This window comes from Oncorhynchus tshawytscha, unplaced genomic scaffold (assembly GCF_018296145.1).
Source record: "Oncorhynchus tshawytscha isolate Ot180627B unplaced genomic scaffold, Otsh_v2.0 Un_contig_4078_pilon_pilon, whole genome shotgun sequence".
Classification (NCBI taxonomy): Eukaryota; Metazoa; Chordata; class Actinopteri; order Salmoniformes; family Salmonidae; genus Oncorhynchus; species Oncorhynchus tshawytscha.
In genome coordinates this window covers 80,342-107,876 of record NW_024609652.1, presented here as the reverse complement: position 1 = coordinate 107,876, position 27,535 = coordinate 80,342, and the positions used below count along the sequence as shown (strand labels likewise).

Sequence of the window (27,535 nt, the reverse complement as noted above, 5' to 3'; positions counted from 1 at the left end):
GTGTGATGTTGTTGATGTACACCACCGTTCAAAAGTTTGGGGTCACTTAGAAATGTCCTTGTTTTTGAAAGAAAAGCAATTTTTTGGCATTTTAAAATAACATCAAATTGATCAGAAATACAGTGTAGACATTGTTAATGTTGTAAATGACTATTGTAGCTGGAAACGGCTGATTTATTTATGGAATATCTACATAGGCGTAACAGAGGCCATGTCTCGCATGGAAGAGTCTTCATTTCTCTAAACAAGAATAGACTGATGAGTTTCAGAAGAACGTTCTTTGTTTCTGGCCATGTTGAGCCTGTAATCGAATCCACAAATGCCGATGCTCCAGATACTCAACTAGTCTAAAGAAGGCCAGTTTTATTGCTTCTTTAATCAGATCAACAGTTTTCAGCTGTGCTAACATCATTGCAAAAGGGTTTTCTAATGATCAATTAGCCTTTTAAAATGATCATCTTGGATTAGCTAACACAACGTGCCATTGGAACACAGGAGTGATGGTTGCTGATAATGAGCCTCTGTACACCTATGTAGATATTCCATTAAAAATCAGCCGTTTCCAGCTACAATAGTCATTTACAACATTAACAATGTCTACACTGTATTTCTGACCAATTTAATGTTACAGTATTTTAACCGACAAATGTGCTTTTCTTAAAAAAACAAGGACATTTCTAAGTGACCACAAACTTTTGAACGGTAGTGTATGTTGTTGTTGATGTATGTTGATGTATGTTGTTGTTATTGTTGATGATGTTGTTGTTGATGTTGTTGATGTATGTTGTTGTTATTGTTGATGATGTTGTTGTTGATGTTGTTGATGTTGTTGTTGATGTTGTTGATGTATGTTGTTGTTGATGTATGTTGTTGTTATTGTTGATGATGTTGTTGTTGTTGATGTTGTTGATGTATGTTGTTGTTGATGTTGTTGATGTTGTCGATGTATGTAGTTGTTATTGTTGATGTTGTTGTTGATGTTGTTGCAGGCTGGGGCATTAGCCTGGGGACACAGTACCAGATCCACACCTGGAGAGTATTCATTCTGGTGTGTATGTTTCCAGCCATCATTGCCCTCGTTGGACTGGTCTTCATGCCAGAGAGTCCACGCTTCTTCCTGGAGGTAACAGTGTGTGTGTGTGTGTTGTGTGTGTGTGTGTTTGTGTGTATGTGTATGTGTATGTGAATGTGTATGTGTGTGTGTATGTATGTGTATGTGTGTATGTGTGTGTGTGTTGTGTGTGTGTGTGTGTGTGTGTGTTGTGTGTGTATGTGTATGTGTATGTGTGTATGTGAATGTGTGTGTGTGTGTATGTGTGTATGTGTATGTGTGTATGTGTGTGTGTGTGTGTGTGTGTGTGTGTGTATGTGTGTGTGTGTGTGTGTGTGCCACAGAGCATTCTGATATTATGTTGACTCAGCAGCCACAGAGCATTCTGATATTATGATGACTCAGCAGCCACAGAGCATTCTGATATTATGATGACTCAGCAGCCACAGAGCATTCTGATATTATGATGACTCAGCAGCCACAGAGCATTCTGATATTATGATGACTCAGCAGCCACAGAGCATTCTGATATTATGACGACTCAGCATTCTGATATTATGATGACTCAGCAGCCACAGAGCATTCTGATATTATGACGACTCAGCAGCCACAGAGCATTCTGATATTATGATGACTCAGCATTCTGATATTATGATGACTCAGCAGCCACAGAGCATTCTGATATTATGACGACTCAGCATTCTGATATTATGATGACACAGCAGCCACAGAGCATTCTGATATTATGACTCAGCAGCCACAGAGCATTCTGATAATATGACGACTCAGCATTCTGATATTATGACGACACAGCAGCCACAGAGCATTCTGATATTATGATGACACAGCAGCCACAGAGCATTCTGATATTATGACGACTCAGCATTCTGATATTATGATGACTCAGCAGCCACAGAGCATTCTGATATTATGATGACACAGCAGCCACATAACATTCAGCCTCTCAAAAAAAACAGGAACTAAATCACACTGCTGTAAAGGTTGAACATCTCCCCCCAGTCCCTTATTCCTTTTACATGGTATTGTACAATCTTAGAAAAAAGGGGACCAAAAAGGTTCTTCTGCTTTCCCAATAGGTTAACCACCTTTGGTCTCAGGTAGGACCCGTTTTGATTCCAGGTAGAACTCTTTTGGGTTCCATGTAGAACCAAAAGGGTTCCACCTGGAAGCAAAAAGGGTTCTCCAAAATGTTCATGGGACATGGAACCCCTACATGGAACCCAAAATAGTTCTTTCTGGAACCAAAAAGGGTTCCACCTTGAACCAAAAGGGGTTATCCTATGGGCACAGCTGAAGAACCCTTTTAGGTTCTAGATAGCACATTTCTTCTAAGATTGTACCTGTATATTCCATCTTCTATGACATTGTATATTCCAGTAGCTACATGTGATGTAGATGATGTAGATGTTTCTGACAGACAGATGTTTCTGTCTGTCTCTTCTCAGAATGGGAGACATGACGAGGCCTGGATGATTCTGAGACAGGTCCATGATACCAACTGGAAGGCCAAGGGAGAACCTGAGAGGGTATTCACTGTGAGTACACCACCAGTCAAACCAACTCTCCTCTGGTACAGTCAACTAAAGAGGGTGTTCAACTCTCCTCTAATACAGTCAACCTGAAAGGGTGTTCACTGTGAGTACATCACCGGTCAAACCAACTCTCCTCTAGTACAGTCAACTAGAGAGGGTATTCACTGTGAGTACACCACTGGTTAAACCAACTCTCCGGTCAAACCAACTCTCCTCTAGTACAGTCACCCTGAGATGGTATTCACTGTGAGTACACCACTGGTCAAACCAACAACTCTCCTCTAGTACAGTCAACTAGAGAGGGTGTTCACTGTGAGTACACACCGGTCAAACCAACTCTCCTCTAGTACAGTCAACTAGAGAGGGTGTTCACTGTGAGTACATCACCAGAGTATTCAAACACCACTCTCCTCTAGTACAGTCAACCAGAGAGGGTATTCACTGTGAGTACACCACCGGTCAAACCAACTCTCCTCTAGTACAGTCAACCAGAGAGGGTATTCACTGTGAGTACACCACCGCTCCTCTAGTACAGTCAACCAGAGAGGGTATTCACTGTGAGTACACCACCGCTCCTCTAGTACAGTCAACCAGAGAGGGTATTCACTGTGAGTACACCACCGCTCCTCTAGTACAGTCAACCAGAGAGGGTATTCACTGTGAGTACACCACCGGTCAAACCAACTCTCCTCTAGTACAGTCAGGAGAACCATACTCCTAGTTCAATCTAATGTTATATAATCACTATTTTTTCCAACATTATAATGTGATATAATCTCTCCTGTCCCTCCTGTCAGGTACCAACATCACGACTCCTAAGACCCAGGAGGATGAGTTCATTGAGATACAGAGTGACACTGGAACATCCTTCCAGCTGGACTGTCAGACACACCAACCTCCTCAGACAGGTAACAGCAGGACCGTCAGACACACCAACCTCCTCCAACAGGTAACAGCAGGACCGTCAGACACACCAACCTCCTCCAACAGGTAACAGCTGGACTGTCAGACACCAACCTCCTCAAACAGGTAACAGCTGGAGAGTTCAGACACCAACCTCCTCAAACAGGTAACAGCTGGACTGTCAGACACACCAACCTCCCATATTAAGACAGTCAGCAACCAACAGGTAACAGCAGGACCGTCAGACACACCAAACTCCTCAAACAGGTAACAGCAGGACCGTCAGACACCAACCTCCTCAAACAGGTAACAGCTGGACTGTCAGACACACAACCTCCTCAAACAGGTAACAGCTGGACCGTCAGACACCAACCTCCTCCAACAGGTAACAGCAGGATGTCAGACACACCAACCTCCTCCAACAGGTAACAGCAGGACCGTCAGACACACCAACCTCCTCCAACAGGTAACAGCTGGACTGTCAGACACACAACCTCCTCAAACAGGTAACAGCTGGACCGTCAGACACCAGCCTCCTCAAACAGGTAACAGCTGGACTGTCAGACACACCAACCTCCTCAAACAGGTAACAGCAGGACTGTCAGACACACCAAACTCCTCAAACAGGTAACAGCTGGACTGTCAGACACCAACCTCCTCAAACAGGTAACAGCTGGACTGTCAGACACACCAACCTCCTCAAACAGGTAACAGCAGGACTGTCAGACACACCAACCTCCTCAAACAGGTAACAGCAGGACTGTCAGACACACCAACCTCCTCAAACAGGTCACAGCAGGACTGTCAGACACCAACCTACTCAAACAGGTAACAGCTGGACTGTCAGACACACCAACCTCCTCAAACAGGTAACACGCTGGACTGTCAGACACACCAACCTCCTCAAACAGGTAACAGCAGGACCGTCAGACACACCAACCTCCTCAAACAGGTAACAGCAGGACCGTCAGACACACCAACCTCCTCAAACATGTAACAGCAGGACCATCAGACACCAACCTCCTCAAACAGGTAAAAGCTGGACTGTCAGAAACACCAACCTCCTCAAACAGGTAACAGCAGGACTGTCAGACACCAACCTCCTCAAACAGGTAACAGCTGGACTGTTAGACACATCAACCTCCTCAAACAGGTAACAGCAGGACTGTCAGACACACCAACCTCCTCAAACAGGTAACAGCAGGACCGACAGACACACCAACCTCCTCAAACAGGTAACAGCTGGACTGTCAGACACACCAACCTCCTCAAACAGGTAACAGCAGGACTGTCAGACACCAACCTCCTCAAACAGGTAACAGCAGGACTGTCAGACACACCAACCTCCTCAAACAGGTAACAGCAGGACCGTCAGACACACCAACCTCCTCAAACAGGTAACAGCTGGACTGTCAGACACCAACCTCCTCAAACAGGTAACAGCAGGACTGTCAGACACCAACCTCCTCAAACAGGTAACAGCAGGACTGTCAGACACACCAACCTCCTCAAACAGGTAACAGCTGGACTGTCAGACACACCAACCTCCTCAAACAGGTAACAGCAGGACCGTCAGACACACAACCTCCTAAAACAGGTAACAGCAGGACTGTCAGACACACCAACCTCCTCAAACAGGTAACAGCAGGACTGTCAGACACCAACCTCCTCAAACAGGTAACAGCAGGACTGTCAGACACACCAACCTCCTCAAACAGGTAACAGCTGGACTGTCACACACCAACCCCCTCCAAACAGGTAACAGCAGGACTGTCAGACACCAACCTCCTCAAACAGGTAACAGCTGGACTGTCAGACACCAACCTCCTCAAACAGGTAACAGCTGGACCGTCAGACACACCAACCTCCTCAAACAGGTAACAGCTGGACTGTCAGACACCAACCTCCTCAAACAGGTTTCAGCTGGACTGTCAGACACCAACCTCCTCAAACAGGTAACTGCTGTACTGTCAGAAACCAACCTCCTCAAACAGGTAACAGCTGGACTCTCAGACACCAACCTCCTCCAACAGGTAACAGCTGGACTGTTAGACACACCAACCTCCTCAAACAGGTAACAGCTGGACCGTCAGACACCAACCTCCTCCAACAGGTAACAGCGGGACTGTCAGACACCAACCTCCTCCAACAGGTAACAGCTGGACTGTCAGACACCAACCTCCTCAAACAGGTAACAGCTGGACTGTCAGACACCGACCTCCTCAAACAGGTAACAGCTGGACTGTCAGACACCAACCTCCTCAAACAGGTAACAGCTGGACCCTCAGACACACCAACCTCCTAAAACAGGTAACAGCTGGACTGTCAGACACCAACCTCCTCAAACAGGTAACAGCTGGACCCTCAGACACACCAACCTCCTCAAACAGGTAACAGCTGGACTGTCAGACACCAACCTCCTCAAACAGGTAACAGCTGGACCCTCAGACACACCAACCTCCTAAAACAGGTAACAGCTGGACTGTCAGACACCAACCTCCTCAAACAGGTAACAGCTGGACCCTCAGACACACCAACCTCCTCAAACAGGTAACAGCTGGACTGTCAGACACCAACCTCCTCAAACAGGTAACAGCTGTACTGTCAGAAACCAACCTCCTCAAACAGGTAACAGCAGGACTGTCAGACACACCAACCTCCTCAAACAGGTAACAGCTGGACCGTCAGACACCAACCTCCTCAAACAGGTAACAGCAGGACTGTCAGACACACCAACCTCCTCAAACAGGTAACAGCTGGACTGTCAGACACCAACCTCCTCAAACAGGTAACAGCTGGACTGTCAGACACACAACCTCCTCAAACAGGTAACAGCTGGACCGTCAGACACCAACCTCCTCCAACAGGTAACAGCAGGACTGTCAGACACCAACCTCCTCCAACAGGTAACAGCTGGACTGTCAGACACCAACCTCCTCCAACAGGTAACAGCAGGACCGTCAGACACCAACCTCCTCAAACAGGTAACAGCTGGACTGTCAGACACCAACCTCCTCAAACAGGTAACAGCTGGACTGTCAGACACCAACCTCCTCAAACAGGTAACAGCTGGACCCTCAGACACACCAACCTCCTCAAACAGGTAACAGCTGGACTGTCAGACACCAACCTCCTCAAACAGGTAACAGCTGGACTGTCAGACACCAACCTCCTCAAACAGGTAACAGCAGGACTGTCAGACACACCAACCTCCTCAAACAGGTAACAGCTGGACCGTCAGACACCAACCTCCTCAAACAGGTAACAGCTGGACTGCCAGACACCAACCTCCTCAAACAGGTAACAGCTGGACTGTCAGACACCAACCTCCTCAAACAGGTAACAGCAGGACTGTCAGACACACCAACCTCCTCAAACAGGTAACAACTGGACTGTCAGACACCAACCTCCTCAAACAGGTAACAGCTGGACTCTCAGACACCAACCTCCTCCAACAGGTAACAGCAGGACTGTCAGACACCAACCTCCTCAAACAGGTAACAGCTGGACTGTCAGACACCAACCTCCTGAAACAGGTAACAGCTGGACTGTCAGACACCAACCTCCTCAAACAGGTAACAGCAGCACTGTCAGACACACCAACCTCCTCAAACAGGTAACAGCTGGACTGTCAGACACCAACCTCCTCCAACATGTAACAGCTGGACTGTCAGACACCAACCTCCTCAAAGTAACCATTTCAGGGGAGCCCAACCGGGATTCAATCAGTGTCCAGCGACTGTCAACACAACACCTCAGCCATTACACCAAGAGATCCTAAACACTAGGAGGATGCTAGGTGTTAGATTGCTACAATACATATTCTTGATTTAAAATGTTAGAGTTTTTGAACATTGTCAATAACACTGCTCATAAGAGTCTGTTGAAAACTGTCAATAGCACTGCTCATAAGAGTGTTTGTAAAACTGTCAATAGCACTGCTCATAAGACTGTGTTGAAAACTGTCAATAGCACTGCTGATAAGAGTGTGTCTGAACCAGGAGGATGACTTGTTTGTGTTGTTGCTTCTATGTCTCCAGGTGATGCAGAACGTGATGTCCCTGGCAGCACCAGACCTCAGACTGCAGGGTCTGTTCCTGGCTATCGTCTGGTTCACCATGGCCTTCAGGTAAACAAACAGTAGTAACCTTTTGTTGTGAGTATATTCAACAGACCCCCTTGTTATCCCATCAGGTGCTCCTCAACCAACACAGGAGATATCCAATCCAGTCAAAGCTCTCCAGATGGGGAACGTCTGCATATCTAACACGTGATAGCTTGCTACCTGTCGAGAGCACTGCCAAGTCACTATTGGACGTGTCAATCATGACGGTTGACTGTTACTTCTGTGTCTCAGCTACCACGGACTGTCGGTGTGGTTCCCTGACATGATCAAGTACATGCAGTATGAGGAGTACGAGTCCAAGGTGAAACTCTTCCATCGAGAACGAGTGGAGCGATTCCACTTCAACTTCTCCCTGGTCAACCAGATCCACAAAGAGGGAGAATATGTCCATGACAAGTATGTCACAGATGGGATATTTTGAGTGGACAACTAGTACGTTACAATGTTGTCAGATATCTTCCCTGAAGCAGGGCTGTTCTCTCTCTAAAAAAAACCTTGTGCTATCTCTTATCTAGGTTCATGGATATAGAGATCAAGTCTGTGAAGTTTGAAGATTCCCTGTTTGAGAACTGTTACTTTGAGGACGTCAGGTCGACCAACACGTACTTTGAGAACTGCACCATCAAGAACACGGTCTTCTATAACACAGGTAGGTGTTATATCTGTGCATGAATTCTCACAAATCAATCCATTTGTCCCTGATTCAAGCGCCATAGAGAGACCAGACAAGGTTGTACAATGTTTCCCTTGCTGTTAACCTTAGCCATTGATATGTGAGGTGTATTATGTGTGTGATGTACAGTGCATTCGGAAGGTATTCAGACCCCTCAAAATGTTCCACATTATTTACGTTACAGCCCTATTCTAAAATGGATTCAAAATAAAAAAAATCCTTGTCAATCTACACCTAAATCCTCACAATGACAAAGCTGATTTTTTTTTTTTTTTTAAATGTTTGCTAATTTATAAAAAATAAATACCTTATCTTCTTGAGACTAGGGGGCAGTATTTTGATGTTTGGATGAAAAACGTGCCCAAATTAAACTGCCTATTTCTCGGGCCCAGAAGCTAGAATATGCATATAATATGCAGATTAGGATAGAAAACACTCTAAAGTTTCCAAAACTGTCAAAAGATTGTCTGTGAGTATAACAGAACAGATATTGTAGGCGAAAACCCGAGGAAAATCCAACCAGGAAGTGCTGTTATTTTGAAACCTCTGTTCCATTGCATGCCTACCCTCCATTTAAAGGGATATCAACCAGATTCCTTTCCCTACAGCGTCTACAAGGTGTGAACAGTATTTAGACATAGTTTTAGGCTTTTATTCTGAAAAATGAGCGAGAATGATCACATCGCGTCAGTGGATAGCTGTGTGTCCCCAGAGTTTTGCATGCGCGAGCAGCTTGGAGCAGACCTTTTCTCTCTCTCCTTTTGAAAAAGCTACCATCCGGTTGAAATATTATCGATCATTTATTGTAAAAACAACCTGAGGATTGATTATAAAAAACGCTTGACATGTTTCTACGAACTTTACGGATACTATTTGGAATTTTCGTCTGCCCGTCGTGATCAACACAATCCTGTGGATTACTCAACGAAACGCGCCAACCAAATGGAGGTTTTTGGATATAAAAATAATTTAAAAAAAAATTAAAATCCTGTTTTTGCTTTGTAATTTTGGTGTATTGTGTGTAGATGTATGAGTGAAAAAACAAAACATTTTAGAGTAATACTGTAATGTAACAGAAAGTAGGAAAAGTGAAGGGTTCTGAATGCTTTCTGAATGCACTGTAAACGTGACGTTGAACAGAGCACAGATCCCCTTATGATCTCATTTGGGACTGTCCTTTATCTCCGTGACTGGCAGACCTTTGGGAAGACTCTAAGTTTATAGACTGTCGGATGGAAAATGCCACGTTTCTCCATCCGAAGAAAGGCTGCCATCTGAACTTCCAGGAGGAGAACGACATCGTCATCTACATGGTCAGCTTCCTGGGGAGTCTAGCGACACTGCCAGGCAACATCCTGTCAGCCCTCTTCATGGACAAGATAGGAAGGATCAAAATTATAGGTGAGGGAAGTGAAGACACGTATGTGGCTCAGTGGGAAAATAATCAATGGGTACAAAACAACCTGAAACTATGGCAGCAACTCTGAAATCATTCTCTCTCTCTCTGTCTGTCTCTTTCACTCTGTCTCCCTCTCTCTCTCTCTCTCCCCCCCCTGTCTGTCTGTCTGTCTGTCTCTGTCTCTGTCTGTCTGTCTGTCTGTCTGTCTGTCTGTCTGTCTGTCTGTCTGTCTGTCTGTCTGTCTGTCTGTCTGTCTGTCTGTCTGTCTGTCTGTCTGTCTGTCTGTCTGTCTGTCTGTCTCTCTGTCTGTCTCTCTCTCTCTCTCTCTCTGTCTCTCTCTCTGTCTGTCTGTCTGTCTGTCTGTCTGTCTGTCTGTCTCTCTCTCTCTCTCTGTCTCTCTCTCTCTCTCTCTCTCTCTCTCTCTCTCTCTCTCTCTCTCTGTCTCTCTCTCTCTCTCTCTCTCTCTCTCTCTCTCTCTCTCTCTCTCTCTCTCTCTCTGTCTCTCCATCCATCTCCCTCTCTCTCTCTCTCTCTCTCTCTCTTGTCTCTCTCTCTCTCTCTCTCTCTCTCTCTCTCTCTCTCTCTCTCTCTCTCTCTCTCTCTCTCTCTCTCTCTGTCTCTCTCTCTCTCTGTCTCTCTCTCTCTCTCTCTCTCTCTCTCTCTCTCTCTCTCTCTCTCTCCATCCATCTCCTCTCTCTCTCTCTCTCTCTCTCTCTCTCTCTCTCTCTCTCTCTCTCTCTCTCTGTCTCTCTCTCTCTGTCTCTTTGTCTCTCTGTCTCTCTCTCTCCACCAGGTGGTTCTATGCTGATATCAGCAGTTTGTACGTTCCTCCTGCTCCTCAGCTTCAGTCAGGGGGCAGTTATATTATTTCAGTGCCTTTTCTACGCTACCAGCGTCGCGGCCTGGAACGGACTGGAGGTTATCACAGTAGAAATCTACCCTTCTGCTAAAAGGTACAGAGAACCACAATCCCCATGTCAATGTCCTGGTATCAGACGGATGTCTGTGTTGTTCATGATGAGGGATTTAGGTGGTCATTGGAAATTGTGAATAATTGAAGGAGTTTTGTGGATAAATACTATAAATCAAAGGTTTTCAACTGGTTTTGCCTCGGGACCCAAACTGAAGCAGGTTGTTTCAAATTGAAGCAGGTAGTTTTTACTCAGACACCTGTGATCCATTCAAAACCTCCCGACCCGCTGGTTGAGAAGCACTGTTGTAAACTGTCCTTTAAGCACCTGCCCTAAACCCACTGATGTCTGTACCTCTCTCTTCCTCAGATGCACAGCGTTTGGAGTGCTGAACGGTACCTGTAAGCTGGCAGCCATTATTGGCAGCATCATCTTTGCCAAGTTCATCGGCATCACAAAGATCATCCCCATTTTCCTGGCGTTCGCAGCGCTGGCCTGTGGAGGTCTGCTGGCCACCAAACTGCCCGACACACGGGAGAAGATCCTGGAGTGAAAACAGCTAAACATCTACAACATCAAGGGTTGTAAAATTCCTGTGACTTTCCACAGGTTCTCAAAACATCTTGGTGGGAGGATTCACAGACTTCCTGCTTAAACGTGGGAATTTGGGGAAAGTTAGTGGAATTTTGCAAACCTTTACAACGTCACGGCCAAATAAAGATGTCTGTACATATAGGTTGGTCCAGTTGGGAGAGAGACTTCCACATGTGAAGTGAGTTGTGTGTGACAGAATAGGGGAGGGGCTTTCTGTTCCCATGGTGATGTATAGAAAGAACGGTACCCTCATCAAGACATGTCACCATTTTACATTGTTTGATATTGTGTTTTTCTTCTGTACACCTCAAAATACCACCCAGGTAGAGCAGGACATGTCACTCTGTATTTGCTATGTTTTAAAATGTGTTTTAAATGATTTTAAATGAAAGAATACGAGAGATGAGAAATATATCTACTTGGAAGATGACAGACAGTTTTACCATGTTGTGCTTTGATTTAAAACTAACTGTTCAGGAAAGGTATTGGGTTGACATTTGGGTTGGAATTCAACGACGGCTAAGGTTTCAACGTAACGCTATTGTACGATTCAGAACCAATTTTCCATTGTCCTTGTTCCATTCCATTGTGTGAGCGTTCATCTCGGGTAGTCATGTGCTTGATTTGTCCCATTTCCTCTTTGCCCTTAATTAACTTTCCAGCTGAACCACTGAATGTGGTTCAGAAACCCCTCCATTCTATTCCACAACTCCCTTCTTTCCAAGGACTCCATTTATATATATTCATCCCTGTGTATCGCTTAGCATCTGGTCTTCAGCTCCTGTTGTATCTATTAACCAGGACCACAACCTCTTCTGCTGTACAGTGGATGCATCTGTTGACGTACCAATATGTTTGTTGTATTGTTTGTGTTCAGTCTCTCCTTGTCCAGAAGAGCTGTGTTCTAGATACTGATTCTATTAAATCCTGTCTAGTCTGTGTTCAGTCTCTCCTTGTCCAGAAGAGCTGTGTTCTAGATACTGATTCTGTTAAACCCTGTCTAGTCTGTGTTCAGTCTCTCCTTTTCCAGTAGAGCTGTGTTCTAGATACTGATTCTGTTAAACCCTGTCTAGTCTGTGTTCAGTCTCTCCTTGTCCAGAAGAGCTGTGTTCTAGATACTGATTCTGTTAAACCCTGTCTAGTCTGTGTTCAGTCTCTCCTTTTCCAGAAGAGCTGTGTTCTAGATACTGATTCTATTAAATCCTGTCTTGGTTGTCTGTTTTTTCTAAAATTATGTGAAAATGTGAGTTTAGACACTTTTATATTTTACTCTATTTTTAAAGTCACTAAGTATCATTTACAGCACTGTTTCCCAACCCTGGTCCTCCTGTACCCCCCAACAGCCCAACCCTGGTCCTCCAGTACCCCCAACAGCCCAACCCTGGTCCTCCAGTACCCCCAACAGCCCAACCCTGGTCCTCCAGTACCCCCAACAGCCCAACCCTGGTCCTCCAGTACCCCCAACAGCCCAACTCTGGTCCTCCAGTACCCCTCAACAGCCCAACTCTGGTCCTCCTGTACCCCCAACAGCCCAACTCTGGTCCTCCTGTACCCCCAACAGCCCAACTCTGGTCCTCCAGTACCCCCAACAGCCCAACCTGGTCCTCCAGTACCCCCAACAGCCCAACTCTGGTCCTCCAGTACCCCCAACAGCCCAACTCTGGTCCTCCAGTACCCCCAACAGCCCAACTCTGGTCCTCCAGTACCCCCAACAGCCCAACCCTGGTCCTCCTGTACCCCCAACAGCCCAACTCTGGTCCTCCAGTACCCCCAACAGCCCACCCTGGTCCTCCTGTACCCCCAACAGCCCAACCCTGGTCCTCCAGTACCCCCAACAGCCCAACTCTGGTCCTCCAGTACCCCCAACAGCCCAACTCTGGTCCTCCAGTACCCCTCAACAGCCCAACTCTGGTCCTCCTGTACCCCCCCCAACAGCCCAACTCTGGTCCTCATGTACCCCCAACAGCCCAACTCTGGTCCTCCAGTACCCCCAACAGCCCAACTCTGGTCCTCCAGTACCCCCAACAGCCCAACTCTGGTCCTCCAGTACCCCCAACAGCCCAACTCTGGTCCTCCAGTACCCCCAACAGCCCAACCCTGGTCCTCCAGTACCCCCAACAGCCCAACTCTGGTCCTCCAGTACCCCCAACAGCCCAACTCTGGTCCTCCAGTACCCCCAACAGCCCAACTCTGGTCCTCCAGTACCCCCAACAGCCCAAACCTGGTCCTCCTGTACCCCCAACAGCCCAACTCTGGTCCTCCAGTACCCCCAACAGCCCAACCCTGGTCCTCCTGTACCCCCAACAGCCCAACACTGGTCCTCCAGTACCCCCAACCTGGTCCTCCAGTACCCCCAACAGCCCAACCCTGGTCCTCCAGTACCCCCAACAGCCCAACTCTGGTCCTCCAGTACCCCTCAACAGCCCAACTCTGGTCCTCCAGTACCCCCAACAGCCCAACTCTGGTCCTCCTGTACCCCCAACAGCCCAACTCTGGTCCTCATGTACCCCCCAACAGCCCAACTCTGGTCCTCCAGTACCCCCAACAGCCCAACTCTGGTCCTCCAGTACCCCCAACAGCCCAACTCTGGTCCTCCAGTACCCCCAACAGCCCAACTCTGGTCCTCAGTACCCCCAACAGCCCAACTCTGGTCCTCCAGTACCCCCCAACAGCCCAACTCTGGTCCTCCAGTACCCCCAACAGCCCAACCCTGGTCCTCCAGTACCCCCAACAGCCCAACTCTGGTCCTCCAGTACCCCCAACAGCCCAACTCTGGTCCTCCAGTACCCCCAACAGCCCAACTCTGGTCCTCCAGTACCCCCAACAGCCCAAACCTGGTCCTCCTGTACCCCCCAACAGCCCAACTCTGGTCCTCCAGTACCCCCAACAGCCCAACCCTGGTCCTCCTGTACCCCCAACAGCCCAACCCTGGTCCTCCAGTACCCCCAACAGCCCAACTCTGGTCCTCCAGTACCCCCAGCCCAACAGCCCAACTCTGGTCCTCCAGTACCCCCAACAGCCCAACTCTGGTCCTCCAGTACCCCCAACAGCCCAACTCTGGTCCTCCAGTACCCCCAACAGCCCAACTCTGGTCCTCCAGTACCCCCAACAGCCCAACCCTGGTCCTCCAGTACCCCCAACAGCCCAACCCTGGTCCTCCAGTACCCCCACCCTGGTCCTCCAGTACCCCCAACAGCCCAACTCTGGTCCTCCAGTACCCCCAACAGCCCAACTCTGGTCCTCCAGTACCCCCAACAGCCCAACTCTGGTCCTCCAGTACCCCCAACAGCCCAACTCTGGTCCTCCAGTACCCCCAACAGCCCAACTCTGGTCCTCCATTACCCCCAACAGCCTCAACCCTGGTCCTCCAGTACCCCCAACCCTGGTCCCCAACCCCCCAACTCTGGTCCTCCAGTACCCCCAACAGCCCAAATCTGGTCCTCCAGTACCCCCACCCTGGTCCTCCAGTACCCCCAACAGCCCAACTCTGGTCCTCCAGTACCCCCAACATCCCAACCCTGGTCCTTCAGTACCCCCAACTCTGCTCCTCCAGTACCCCCACCCTGGTCCTCCAGTACCCCCAACAGCCCAACCCTGGTCCTCCAGTACCCCCAGCCCAACTCTGGTCCTCCAGTACCCCCAACAGCCCAACCCTGGTCCTCCAGTACCCCCCAACAGCCCAACTCTGGTCCTCCAGTACCCCCAACAGCCCAACTCTGGTCCTCCTGTACCCCCAGCCCAACCCTGGTCCTCCAGTACCCCCAACAGCCCAACCCTGGTCCTCCAGTACCCCCAACAGCCCAACCCTGGTCCTCCAGTACCCCCACCCTGGTCCTCCAGTACCCCCAACAGCCCAACTCTGGTCCTCCAGTACCCCCAACAGCCCAACTCTGGTCCTCCAGTACCCCCAACAGCCCAACTCTGGTCCTCCAGTACCCCCAACAGCCCAACTCTGGTCCTTCAGTACCCCCAAACAGCCCAACTCTGGTCCTCCATTACCCCCAACAGCCTGACCCTGGTCCTCCAGTACCCCCAACCCTGGTCCCCTGTACCCCCAACTCTGGTCCTCCAGTACCCCCCAACAGCCCAAATCTGGTCCTCCAGTACCCCCACCCTGGTCCTCCAGTACCCCCAACAGCCCAACTCTGGTCCTCCAGTACCCCCAACATCCCAACCCTGGTCCTTCAGTACCCCCAACTCTGCTCCTCCAGTACCCCCACCCTGGTCCTCCAGTATCCCCCAACATCCCAACCCTGGTCCTTCAGTACCCCCAACGCTGGTCCTCCCGTACCCCCAACATCCCAACCCTGGTCCTCCGGTACCCCCAACATCCCAACTCTGGTCCTTCAGTACCCCCAACTCTGGTCCTCCTGTACCCCCCCCACCCTGGTCCTCCAGTACCCCCAACAGCCCAACTCTGGTCCTCCAGTACCCCCAACAGCCCAACTCTGTTCCTCCAGTACCCCCAACAGCCCAACCCTGGTCCTCCTGTACCCCCAACAGCCCAACTCTGGTCCTCCAGTACCCCCAACAGCCCAACCCTGGTCCTCCTGTACCCCCAACAGCCCAACCCTGGTCCTCCAGTACCCCCCCACCCTGGTCTCCAGCACCCCCAACAGCCCAACCCTGGTCCTCCAGTACCCCCAACAGCCCAACTCTGGTCCTCCAGTACCCCCAACAGCCCAACTCTGGTCCTCCAGTACCCCCAACAGCCCAACTCTGGTCCTCCAGTACCCCCAACAGCCCAACTCTGGTCCTCCAGTACCCCCAAACAGCCCAACTCTGGTCCTCCATTACCCCCAACAGCCTGACCCTGGTCCTCCAGTACCCCCAACCCTGGTCCCCTGTACCCCCAACTCTGGTCCTCCAGTACCCCCAACAGCCCAAATCTGGTCCTCCAGTACCCCCACCCTGGTCCTCCAGTACCCCCAACAGCCCAACTCTGGTCCTCCAGTACCCCCAACATCCCAATCCTGGTCCTTCAGTACCCCCAACTCTGCTCCTCCAGTACCCCCACCCTGGTCCTCCAGTATCCCCCAACATCCCAACACTGGTCCTTCAGTACCCCCAACGCTGGTCCTCCCGTACCCCCAACATCCCAACCCTGGTCCTCCGGTACCCCCAACAGCCCAACTCTGGTCCTCCAGTACCCCCACCCTGGTCCTCCAGTATCCCCCAACATCCCAACCCTGGTCCTCCTGTACCCCCCCCTGGTCCCTGGTCCTCCAGTACCCCCCCAACAGCCCAACTCTGGTCCTCCAGTACCCCCAACAGCCCAACTCTGTTCCTCCAGTATCCCCCAACAGCCCAACCCTGGTCCTTCAGTAACCCCAACTCTGGTCCTCCAGTACCCCCAACATCCCAACTCTGGTCCTTCAGTACCCCCAACATCCCAACTCTGGTCCTCCAGTACCCCCAACATCCCAACCCTGGTCCTTCAGTACCCCCAACATCCCAACCCTGGTCCTTCAGTACCCCCAACAGCCCAACCCTGGTCCTTCAGTACCCCCAACTCTGGTCCTTCAGTACCCCCAACATCCCAACTCTGGTCCTCCAGTACCCCCAACATCCCAACTCTGGTCCTCCAGTACCCCCAACAGCCCAAATCTGGTCCTTCAGTAACCCCCAACAGCCCAACCCTGGTCCTTCAGTACCCCCAACCCTGGTCCTCCAGTACCCCCAACAGCCCAACACTGGTCCTCCAGTACCCCCAACATCCCAACTCTGGTTCATCAGTTCCCCCAACATCCCAACTCTGGTCCTCCAGTACCCCAACTCTGGGTCCTCCAGTACCCCCAACATCCCAACTCTGGTCCTCCAGTACCCCAACATCCCAACTCTGGTCCTCCAGTACCCCCAACATCCCAACTCTGGTCCTCCAGTACCCCCAACAGCCCAACCTGGTCCTCCAGTACCCCCAACAGCCCAACCCTGGTCCTCCAGTACCCCCAACATCCCAACCCTGGTCCTCCAGTACCCCCAACATCCCATCTGGTCCTCCAGTACCCCCAACATCCCAACTGGTCCTCCAGTAAACCCCAACATCCCAACTCTGGTCCTCCAGTACCGCCCAACATCCCAACTCTGGTCCTCCAGTACCCCAACATCCCAACTCTGGTCCTCCAGTACCCCCAACATCCCAACTCTGGTCATCCAGTACCCCCAACAGCCCAACCCTGGTCCCCCAGTACCCCCAACAGCCCAACACTGGTCCTCCAGTACCCCCAACATCCCAACTCTGGTCCTCCTGTACCCCCAACTCTGGTCCTCCAGTACCCCCAACAGCCCAACCCTGGTCCTCCAGTACCCCCAACATCCCAACTCTGGTCCTCCAGTACCCCCAAATCTGGTCCTCCTGTACCCCCAACCCTGGTCCTCCTGTACCCCCAACTCTGGTCCTCCAGTACCCCTAATTCTGGTCCTCCTGTACCCCCAACTCTGGTCCTCCAGTACCCCCAACTCTGGTCTTCCTGTACCCCCCCAACTCTGGTCCTCCAGTACCCCCAACAGCCCAACTCTGGTCCTCCAGTACCCCCAACAGCCCAACCCTGGTCCTCCAGTACCCCCAACATCCCAACTCTGGTCCTCCAGTACCCCCTCAACATCCCAACTCTGGTCCTCCAGTACCCCCAACATCCCAACCCTGGTCCTCCAGTACCCCCAACATCCCAACTCTGGTCCTCCAGTACCCCCAACAGCCCAACCCTGGTCCTCCAGTACCCCCAACAGCCCAACTCTGGTCCTCCAGTACCCCCAACATCCCAACTCTGGTCCTCCAGTACCCCCAACATCCCAACTGGTCCTCCAGTACCCCCAACATCCCAACTCTGGTCCTCCAGTACCCCCAACTCTGGTCCTCCTGTACCCCCAACTCTGGTCCTCCTGTACCCCAACATCCCAACTATGGTCCTCCTGTACCCCCAACATCCCAACTCTGGTCCTCCTGTACCCCAACATCCCAACCCTGATCCTCCAGTACCCCCAACATCCCAACCCTGATCCTCCAGTACCCCCAACATCCCAACCTGATCCTCCAGTACCCCCAACCCCAACTCTGGTCCCAGATCTTTCCCAGTACCCCCAACATCCCAACCCTGATCCTCCAGTACCCCCAACATCCCAACCCTGATCCTCCAGTACCCCCAACATCCCAACCCTGGTCCTCCAGTACCCCCAACATCCCAACCCTGATCCTCCAGTACCCCCAACATCCCAACTATGGTCCTCCTGTACCCCCAACATCCCAACCCTGATCCTCCTGTACCCCCAACATCCCAACCCTGATCCTCCAGTACCCCCAACATCCCAACTATGGTCCTCCTGTACCCCCAACATCCCAACCCTGATCCTCCAGTACCCCCAACATCCCAACTCTGGTCCTCCTGTACCCCTAACTCTGGTCCTCCTGTACTCCCAACTCTGGTCCTCCTGTACCCCCAACTCTGGTCCTCCTGTACCCCCAACTATGGTCCTCCTGTACCCCCAACTATGGTCCTCCTGTACCCCCAACTCTGGTCCTCCTGTACCCCCAACTATGGTCCTCCTGTACCCCCAACATCCCATCCCTGATCCTCCAGTACCCCCAACATCCCAACAAGGTCCTCCAGTACCCCCAACTCTGGTCCTCCTGTACCCCCAACTCTGGTCCTCCTGTACCCCAACATCCCAACTAGGGTCCTCCTGTACCCCCACATCCCAACTCTGGTCCTCCTGTGTTCCCCAACATCCCAACCCTGATCCTCCAGTACCCCCAACATCCCAACCCTGGTCCTCCAGTACCCCCAACATCCCAACTCTGGTCCTCCAGTACCCCCATCCCAACAGCCCAACTCTGGTCCTCCTGTACCCCCAACATCCCAACTCTGGTCCTCCAGTACCCCCAACTCTGGTCCTCCTGTACCCCCAACATCCCAACTCTGGTCCTCCTGTACCCCCAACTCTGGTCCTCCTGTACCCCCAACTCTGGTCCTCCTGTACCCCAACATCCCAACTATGGTCCTCCTGTACCCCCAACATCCCAACTCTGGTCCTCCTGTACCCCCAACATCCCAACCCTGGTCCTCCAGTACCCCCAACATCCCAACCCTGGTCCTCCAGTACCCCCAACATCCCAAACCTGGTCCTCCTGTACCCCCAACATCCCAACCCCTGATCCTCCAGTACCCCTCCTGTAACCCCCAACCCTGATCCTCCTGTACCCCCTATGGTCCTCCATCCCAACCCTGATCCTCCAGTACCCCCAACATCCCAACCCTGGTCCTCCTGTACCCCCAACATCCCAACCCTGATCCTCCTGTACCCCTCAACATCCCAACCCTGATCCTCCAGTACCCCCAACATCCCAACTATGGTCCTCCTGTACCCCCAACATCCCAACCCTGATCCTCCTGTACCCCCAACATCCCAACCCTGATCCTCCAGTACCCCCTCCTGTACATCCCAACTATGGTCCTCCTGTACCCCCAACATCCCAACCCTGATCCTCCAGTACCCCCAACATCCCAACTCTGGTCCTCCTGTACCCCCAACTCTGGTCCTCCTGTACTCCCAACTCTGGTCCTCCTGTACCCCCAACTCTGGTCCTCCTGTACCCCCAACTATGGTCCTCCTGTACCCCCAACTCTGGTCCTCCTGTACCCCCAACTCTGGTCCTCCTGTACCCCCAACTCTGGTCCTCCAGTACCCCTAACTCTGGTCCTCCTGTACTCCCAACTCTGGTCCTCCTGTACCCCCAACTATGGTCCTCCTGTACCCCCAACTATGGTCCTCCTGTACCCCCAACTCTGGTCCTCCTGTACCCCCCAACTATGATCCTCCAGTACCCCATCCCAACCCTGATCCTCCAGTACCCCCAACATCCCAACTATGGTCCTCCAGTACCCCCAACATCCCAACCCTGATCCTCCTGTACCCCCAACATCCCAACCCTGATCCTCCAGTACCCCCAACATCCCAACTATGGTCCTCCTGTACCCCCAACATCCCAACCCTGATCCTCCAGTACCCCCCTGTACTCCCAACATCCCAACTCTGGTCCTCCTGTACCCCTAACTCTGGTCCTCCTGTACTCCCAACTCTGGTCCTCCTGTACTCCCAACTCTTGCCCTCCTGTACCCCCAACCCTGGTCCTCCAGTACCCCCAACTCTGGTCCTCCAGTACCCCTAACTCTGGTCCTCCTGTACCCCCAACCCTGGTCCTCCAGTACCCCTAACTCTGGTCCTCCTGTACTCCCAACTCTGGTCCTCCTGTACCCCCAACCCTGGTCCTCCAGTACCCCCAGGGCTGGGAAACACTGGTTTACAGCATGTTCTATATTTACATCAACAACATGTTGACATTTCTAAGGAATATGGACCTTTTTGACTTGATTGAGCTGTGTGTGTGTATTTTAAATCGAAATGCTGTTTATTTAGTAAATACTTTAGTTAGATGACCAGCGTTGTATTTGTTGTTGTACATTATTAGACCAGTTGTAAAATAATAGCTACATGATATAAGTCACATCAACCCTTCATGGTTGTTCAGTCGGGTCACATCTATTCTCTTCACTTTACTCAATGTCTTGATTCACAAAGGGAACAACAGTGTCCTAGTTGAAGGGAGAGAAGTTCAGGGCAGAACTAAAGTTTACTATAACAAACCTCATCTTTTAAAGGTAATAGATTGGGAGTCAGATTGGGAGTCAGCCTTAACCCATTATTATAACCCTGACCCCCCAAAGGAAAGACCACTATGAGATGGTAGACAGGAAAACATACTAACCCTTTGTTTTGTGATGGTAAAACAATTAAATGGTGTTGTAATGTGTGGGTCATTGCTGTCTATGCGAAATGCTGTAGTTAGTATCTCTGAAGCTGGATGCATCATTGTAGTGATGTGTTTAAAATGTGTATATACGGTATTTTTGATATTAGAAATACTGTACCTCACGTGCGACTTGTAATAAGACAAAACAATTATAAACATGTTTATCTGACTCCAGAAAGATAACAAATACAAATACCAGAAACTATGGTTGAGTTACAGTACAATATACCAGAAACTATGGTTGAGTTACAGTACAATATACCAGAAACTATGGTTGAGTTACAGTACAATATACCAGAAACTATGGTTGAGTTACAGTACAATATACCAGAAACTATGGTTGAGTTACAGTACAATATACCAGAAACTATGGTTGAGTTACAGTACAATATACCAGAAACTATGGTTGAGTTACAGTAATAGACAATGAAGAAAGGGCTGAGAATGGATTACAATATACCAGTGGATTTAATTACTTCACCACCTCACATACAAGTCATTAATAATAAGCTACAAGTCATTAATAACAAGCTACAAGTCATTAATAATAAGCTACAAGTTATTAAACATAAGCTACAAGTCATTAAACACAAGCTAAAAGTCATAAAACATAAGCAACAAGTCATTAATAATAAGCTACAAGTCATTAAACATAAGCTACAAGTCATTAATAATAAGCTACAAGTCATTAATAATAAGCTACATGTCATGAATAATAAGCTACAAGTCATTAATAATAAGCTACAAGTCAGAAAGCATAAGCTACAAGTCATTAATAATAAGCTACAAGTCAGAAAGCATAAGCTACAAGTCATTAATAATAAGCTACAAGTCATTAATAATAAGCTACAAGTCATTAATAATAAGCTACAAGTCATTAATAATAGACATCCAAACAGACAGCATCAGAGTTATCCTCAGTTACCACAGAGATCAGACATCCATACAGACAGCATCAGAGTTATCCTCAGTTACCACAGAGATCACACATCCAAACAGACCAAGGAGATGATCGTGGACTTCAGGAAACAGCAGAGGGAGCACCCCCCTATCCACATCGACAGGACAGCCTACAGGGAGGGGGTGAGGGCCCTCACCTCCTACAACAGAAACAGCAGAGGGAGCACCCCCCTATCCACATCGACAGGACAGCCTACAGGGAGGGGGTGAGGGCCCTCACCTCCTACAACAGAAACAGCAGAGGGAGCACCCCCCTATCCACATCGACAGGACAGTAGTGGAGAGGGTACACATCACGGACAAGCTGAAATGGTCCACCCACACAGACAGCGTTGTGAAGAAGGCGCAGCAGCGCCTCTTCAACCTCAGGAGGCTGAAGAATTTCGGCTTGTCACCAAAAGCACTCACAAACTTCTACAGATGCACAATCGAGAGCATCCTGTCGGGCTGTATCACCGCCTGGTACGGCAACTGCTCCGCCCACAACCGTAAGGCTCTCCAGAGGGTAGTGAGGTCTATACAACGCATCACCGGGGGCAAACTACCTAACCTCCAGGACACCTACACCACCCGATGTCACAGGAAGGCCATAAAGATCACCAAGGACAACAACCACCCGAGCCACTGCCTGTTCACCCCGCTATCATCCAGAAGGCGAGGTCAGTACAGGTGCATCAAAGCTGGGACCGAGAGACTGAAAAACAGCTTCTTTCTCAAGGCCATCAGACTGTTAAACAGCCACCACTAACATTGAGTGGCTGCTGCCAACACATTGACTCAACTCCAGCCACTTTAATAATGGAAATTGATGGAAAAAATGTATCAGTAGCCACATTAAACAATGCTACTTAATATAATGTTTACATACCCTACATGTCATGTGTATAGATATCATCTGTATAGATATTATCTACTGCATCTTGCCATCTTTATGTAATACATGTATCACTAGCCACTTTAAACTATGCCACTTTTATGTTTACAAACCCTACATTACTCATCTCATATGTATATACTGTACTCTATACCATCTACTGCATCTTGCCTATGCCGCTCTGTACCATCACTCACTCATATATCTTTATGTACATATTCTTTATCCCTTTACACTTGTGTGTATAAGGTAGCGTTGTGGAATTGTTAGGTTAGATTACTCGTTGGTTACTACTGCATTGTCGGAACTAGAAGCACAAGCATTTCGCTACACTCGCATTAACATCTGCTAACCATGTGTATGTGACAAATAAAATAAATAATACATTTTATTTTATTTTATTTGTCATGTGTTGCTGCCTTTCTACGTTAGGTCTCTCTTTATGTAGTATTGTGTAGTCTCTCTTGTCGTGATGTGTGTTTTGTCCTATATTTATGTTATTTATTTATTTAATTATTTCTTTAAATCCCAGGCCCCATCCCCGCAGGAGGTATTTTGCCTTTTGGTAGGCCGTCATTGAAAATAAGAATTTGTTCTTAACTGACTTGCCTCTTAAATAAAGGTCAAAGAAATGAACTAAATAGACTTCCAGTCATTGTGCTTATTAGCATTGGCATTGTAGTGTATTAGCACCGAACAGGAAGAGGCACCATCTTCTTATTAGCATTGGCATTGTAGTGTATTAGCACCGAACAGGAAGAGGCACCATCTCCTTATTAGCATTGGCATTGTAGTGTATTAGCACCGAACAGGAAGAGGCACCATCTTCTTATTAGCATTGGCACCGAACAGGAAGAGGCACCATCTTCTTATTAGCATTGGCATTGTAGTGTATTAGCACCGAACAGGAAGAGGCACCATCTTCTTATTAGCATTGGCATTGTAGTGTATTAGCACCGAACAGGAAGAGGCACCATCTTCTTATTAGCATTGGCTTTGTAGTGTATTAGCACCGAACAGGAAGAGCATTGGCACCATCTTCTTATTAGCATTGGCTTTGTAGTGTATTAGCACCGAACAGGAAGAGGCACCATCTTCTTATTAGCATTGGCTTTGTAGTGTATTAGCACCGAACAGGAAGAGGCACCATCTTCTTATTAGCATTGGCTTTGTAGTGTATTAGCACCGAACAGGAAGAGGCACCATCTTCTTATTAGCATTGGCTTTGTAGTGTATTAGCACCGAACAGGAAGAGGCACCATCTTCTTATTAGCATTGGCATTGTAGTGTATTAGCACCGAACAGGAAGAGGCACCATCTTCTTATTAGCATTGGCTTTGTAGTGTATTAGCACCGAACAGGAAGAGGCACCATATTAGCACCGAACAGGAAGAGGCACCATCTTCTTATTAGCATTGGCTTTGTAGTGTATTAGCACCGAACAGGAAGAGGCACCATCTTCTTATTAGCATTGGCATTGTAGTGTATTAGCACCGAACAGGAAGAGGCACCATCTTCTTATTAGCATTGGCATTGTAGTGTATTAGCACCGAACAGGAAGAGGCACCATCTTCTTATTAGCATTGGCTTTGTAGTGTATTAGCACCGAACAGGAAGAGGCACCATCTTCTTATTAGCATTGGCTTTGTAGTGTATTAGCACCGAACAGGAAGAGACACCATCTTCTTATTAGCATTGGCTTTGTAGTGTATTAGCACCGAACAGGAAGAGGCACCATCTTCTTATTAGCATTGGCATTGTAGTGTATTAGCACCGAACAGGAAGAGGCACCATCTTCTTATTAGCATTGGCATTGTAGTGTATTAGCACCGAACAGGAAGAGTCACCATCTTCTTATTAGCATTGGCATTGTAGTGTATTAGCACCGAACAGGAAGAGGCACCATCTTCTTATTAGCATTGGCTTTGTAGTGTATTAGCACCGAACAGGAAGAGGCACCATCTTCTTATTAGCATTGGCTTTGTAGTGTATTAGCACCGAACAGGAAGAGGCACCATCTTCTTATTATCATTGGCATTGTAGTGTATTAGCACCGAACAGGAAGAGGCACCATCTTCTTATTAGCATTGGCATTGTAGTGTATTAGCACCGAACAGGAAGAGGCACCATCTTCTTATTAGCATTGGCTTTGTAGTGTATTAGCACCGAACAGGAAGAGGCACCATCTTCTTATTAGCATTGGCATTGTAGTGTATTAGCACCGAACAGGAAGAGGCACCATCTTCTTATTAGCATTGGCATTGTAGTGTATCTTCTTAGCACCGAACAGGGAAGAGGCACCATCTTCTTATTAGCATTGGCTTTGTAGTGTATTAGCACCGAACAGGAAGAGGCACCATCTCCTTATTAGCATTGGCATTGTAGTGTATTAGCACCGAACAGGAAGAGGCACCATCTTCTTATTAGCATTGGCATTGTAGTGTATTAGCACCGAACAGGAAGAGGCACCATCTTCTTATTAGCATTGGCATTGTAGTGTATTAGCACCGAACAGGAAGAGGCACCATCTTCTTATTAGCATTGGCATTGTAGTGTATTAGCACCGAACAGGAAGAGGCACCATCTTCTTATTAGCATTGGCATTGTAGTGTATTAGCACCGAACAGGAAGAGGCACCATCTTCTTGTAGTGTATTAGCATTGGCATTGTAGTGTATTAGCATCGAACAGGAAGAGGCACCATCTTCTTATTAGCATTGGCATTGTAGTGTATTAGCACCGAACAGGAAGAGGCACCATCTTCGGCGAGGTTCGTGACATTATTAGCATTGCCTTGTGAAACTACAGTTGGAAGTTTACATACACTTAGGTTGGAATCATTAAAACTAATTTTTCAACCACTCCACAAATTTCTTGTTAACAAACTATAGTTTTGGCAAGTCGGTTAGGACATCTACTTTGTGCACGACAACAATTCTTTACAGACAGATTATTTCACTTATAATTCACTGTATCACAATTCCAGTGGGTCAGAAGTTTACATACACTAAGTTGACTGTGCCTTTAAACAGCTTGGAAAATTCCAGAAAATGATGTCATGGCTTTAGAAGCTTCTGATAGGCTAATTGACATAATTTGAGTCAATTGGAGATGTACCTGTGGATGTATTTCAATGCCTACCTTCAAACTCAGTGCCTCTTTGCTTGACATCATGGGAAAATCAAAAGAAATCAGCCAAGACCTCAGAAAAAATATTGTAGACCTCCACAAGTCTCCACAAGTCATCCTTGGGAGCAATTTCCAAACACCTGAAGGAACCACGTTCATCTGTACAGACAATAGTGCGCAAGTATAAATACCAAGGAACCACGCAGCCGTCATACCGCTCAGGAAGGAGACACGTTCTGTCTCCTAGAGATGAATGTACTTTGGTGCGAAAAGTGCATATCAATCCCAGAACAACAGCAAAGGACCTTGTGAAGATGCTGGAGGAAACAGGTACAAAAATATCTATATCCACAGTAAAACAAGTCCTATATCGACATAACCTGAATGGCCGCTCAGCAAGGAAGAAGCCACTGCTCCAAAACCGCCATAGAAAAGCCAGACTATGGTTTGCAACTGCACATGGGGACAAAGATCGTACTTTTTTGGAGAAATGTCCTCTGGTCTGATGAAACAAAAATAGAACTGTTTGGCCATAACGGTCAATGTTATGTTTGGAGGAAAAAGATGGATGCTTGCAAGCCGAAGAACACCACCCCAAATCAAATCAAATCAAATCAAATCAAATTTTATTTGTCACATACACATGGTTAGCAGATGTTAATGCGAGTGTAGCGAAATGCTTGTGCTTCTAGTTCCGACAATGCAGTAATAACCAACAAGTAATCTAACTAACAATTCCAAAACTACTGTCTTATACACAGTGTAAGGGGATAAAGAATATGTACATAAGGATATATGAATGAGTGATGGTACAGAGCAGCATAGGCAAGATACAGTAGATGATATCGAGTACAGTATATACATATGAGATGAGTATGTAAACCAAGTGGCATAGTTAAAGTGGCTAGTGATACATGTATTACATAAGGATGCAGTCGATGATATAGAGTACAGTATCTACGTATGCATATGAGATGAATAATGTAGGGTAAGTAACATTATATAAGGTAGCATTGTTTAAAGTGGCTAGTGATATATTTACATCATTTCCCATTATTAAAGTGGCTGGAGTTGAGTCAGTGTCATTGACAGTGTGTTGGCAGTAGCCAACCGTGAAGCACAGGGGTGGCAGCATCATGTTGTGGGGGTGCTTTGCTGCAGGAGGGCCTGGTGCAATTCACAAAATAGATGGCATCATAAGATAGGAAAATTATGTGGATATATTGAAGCTACATCTCAAGACATCAGTTAAAGCTTGGTCGCAAATGGGTCTTCCAAATGGACAATGATCCAAAGTTGTGAAAAAATGGCTTAAGGACAAAAAAGTCAAGCTATTAGAGTGGCCATCACAAAGCCCTGACCTCAAGCCTATAGAAAATTTGTGGGCAGAACTGGAAAAGCGTGTGCGAGCGAGGAGGCCTAAAAACCTGACTCAGTTACATCAGCTATGTCAGGAGGAATGGGACAAAATTCATCCAACTTATTGTGGGAAGCTTGTGGAAGGCTACCCGAAACGTTTGACCCAAGTTAAACAATTTAAAGGCAATGCTACCAA

General features: G+C 48.4%; 1 protein-coding gene across 1 annotated transcript in view; it reads left to right on the top strand.

Moving 5' to 3' along the window:
* LOC112241639 (synaptic vesicle glycoprotein 2B-like) overlaps positions 1–12,365 on the top strand; it is a 52,593-nt gene extending 40,228 nt beyond the window's left edge. The window contains exons 5-14 of the mRNA XM_042316645.1: positions 990–1,123; positions 2,518–2,611; positions 3,402–3,479; positions 4,626–4,660; positions 7,548–7,636; positions 7,865–8,029; positions 8,149–8,282; positions 9,504–9,707; positions 10,499–10,658; positions 10,986–12,365. Coding sequence (XP_042172579.1) covers positions 990–1,123; positions 2,518–2,611; positions 3,402–3,479; positions 4,626–4,660; positions 7,548–7,636; positions 7,865–8,029; positions 8,149–8,282; positions 9,504–9,707; positions 10,499–10,658; positions 10,986–11,169 — 1,277 coding nt within the window. The 3' untranslated portion in view covers positions 11,170–12,365. The remainder of the gene's footprint in view (positions 1–989; positions 1,124–2,517; positions 2,612–3,401; positions 3,480–4,625; positions 4,661–7,547; positions 7,637–7,864; positions 8,030–8,148; positions 8,283–9,503; positions 9,708–10,498; positions 10,659–10,985) is intronic.
* The last annotated feature ends 15,170 nt before the right edge of the window (positions 12,366–27,535 follow it).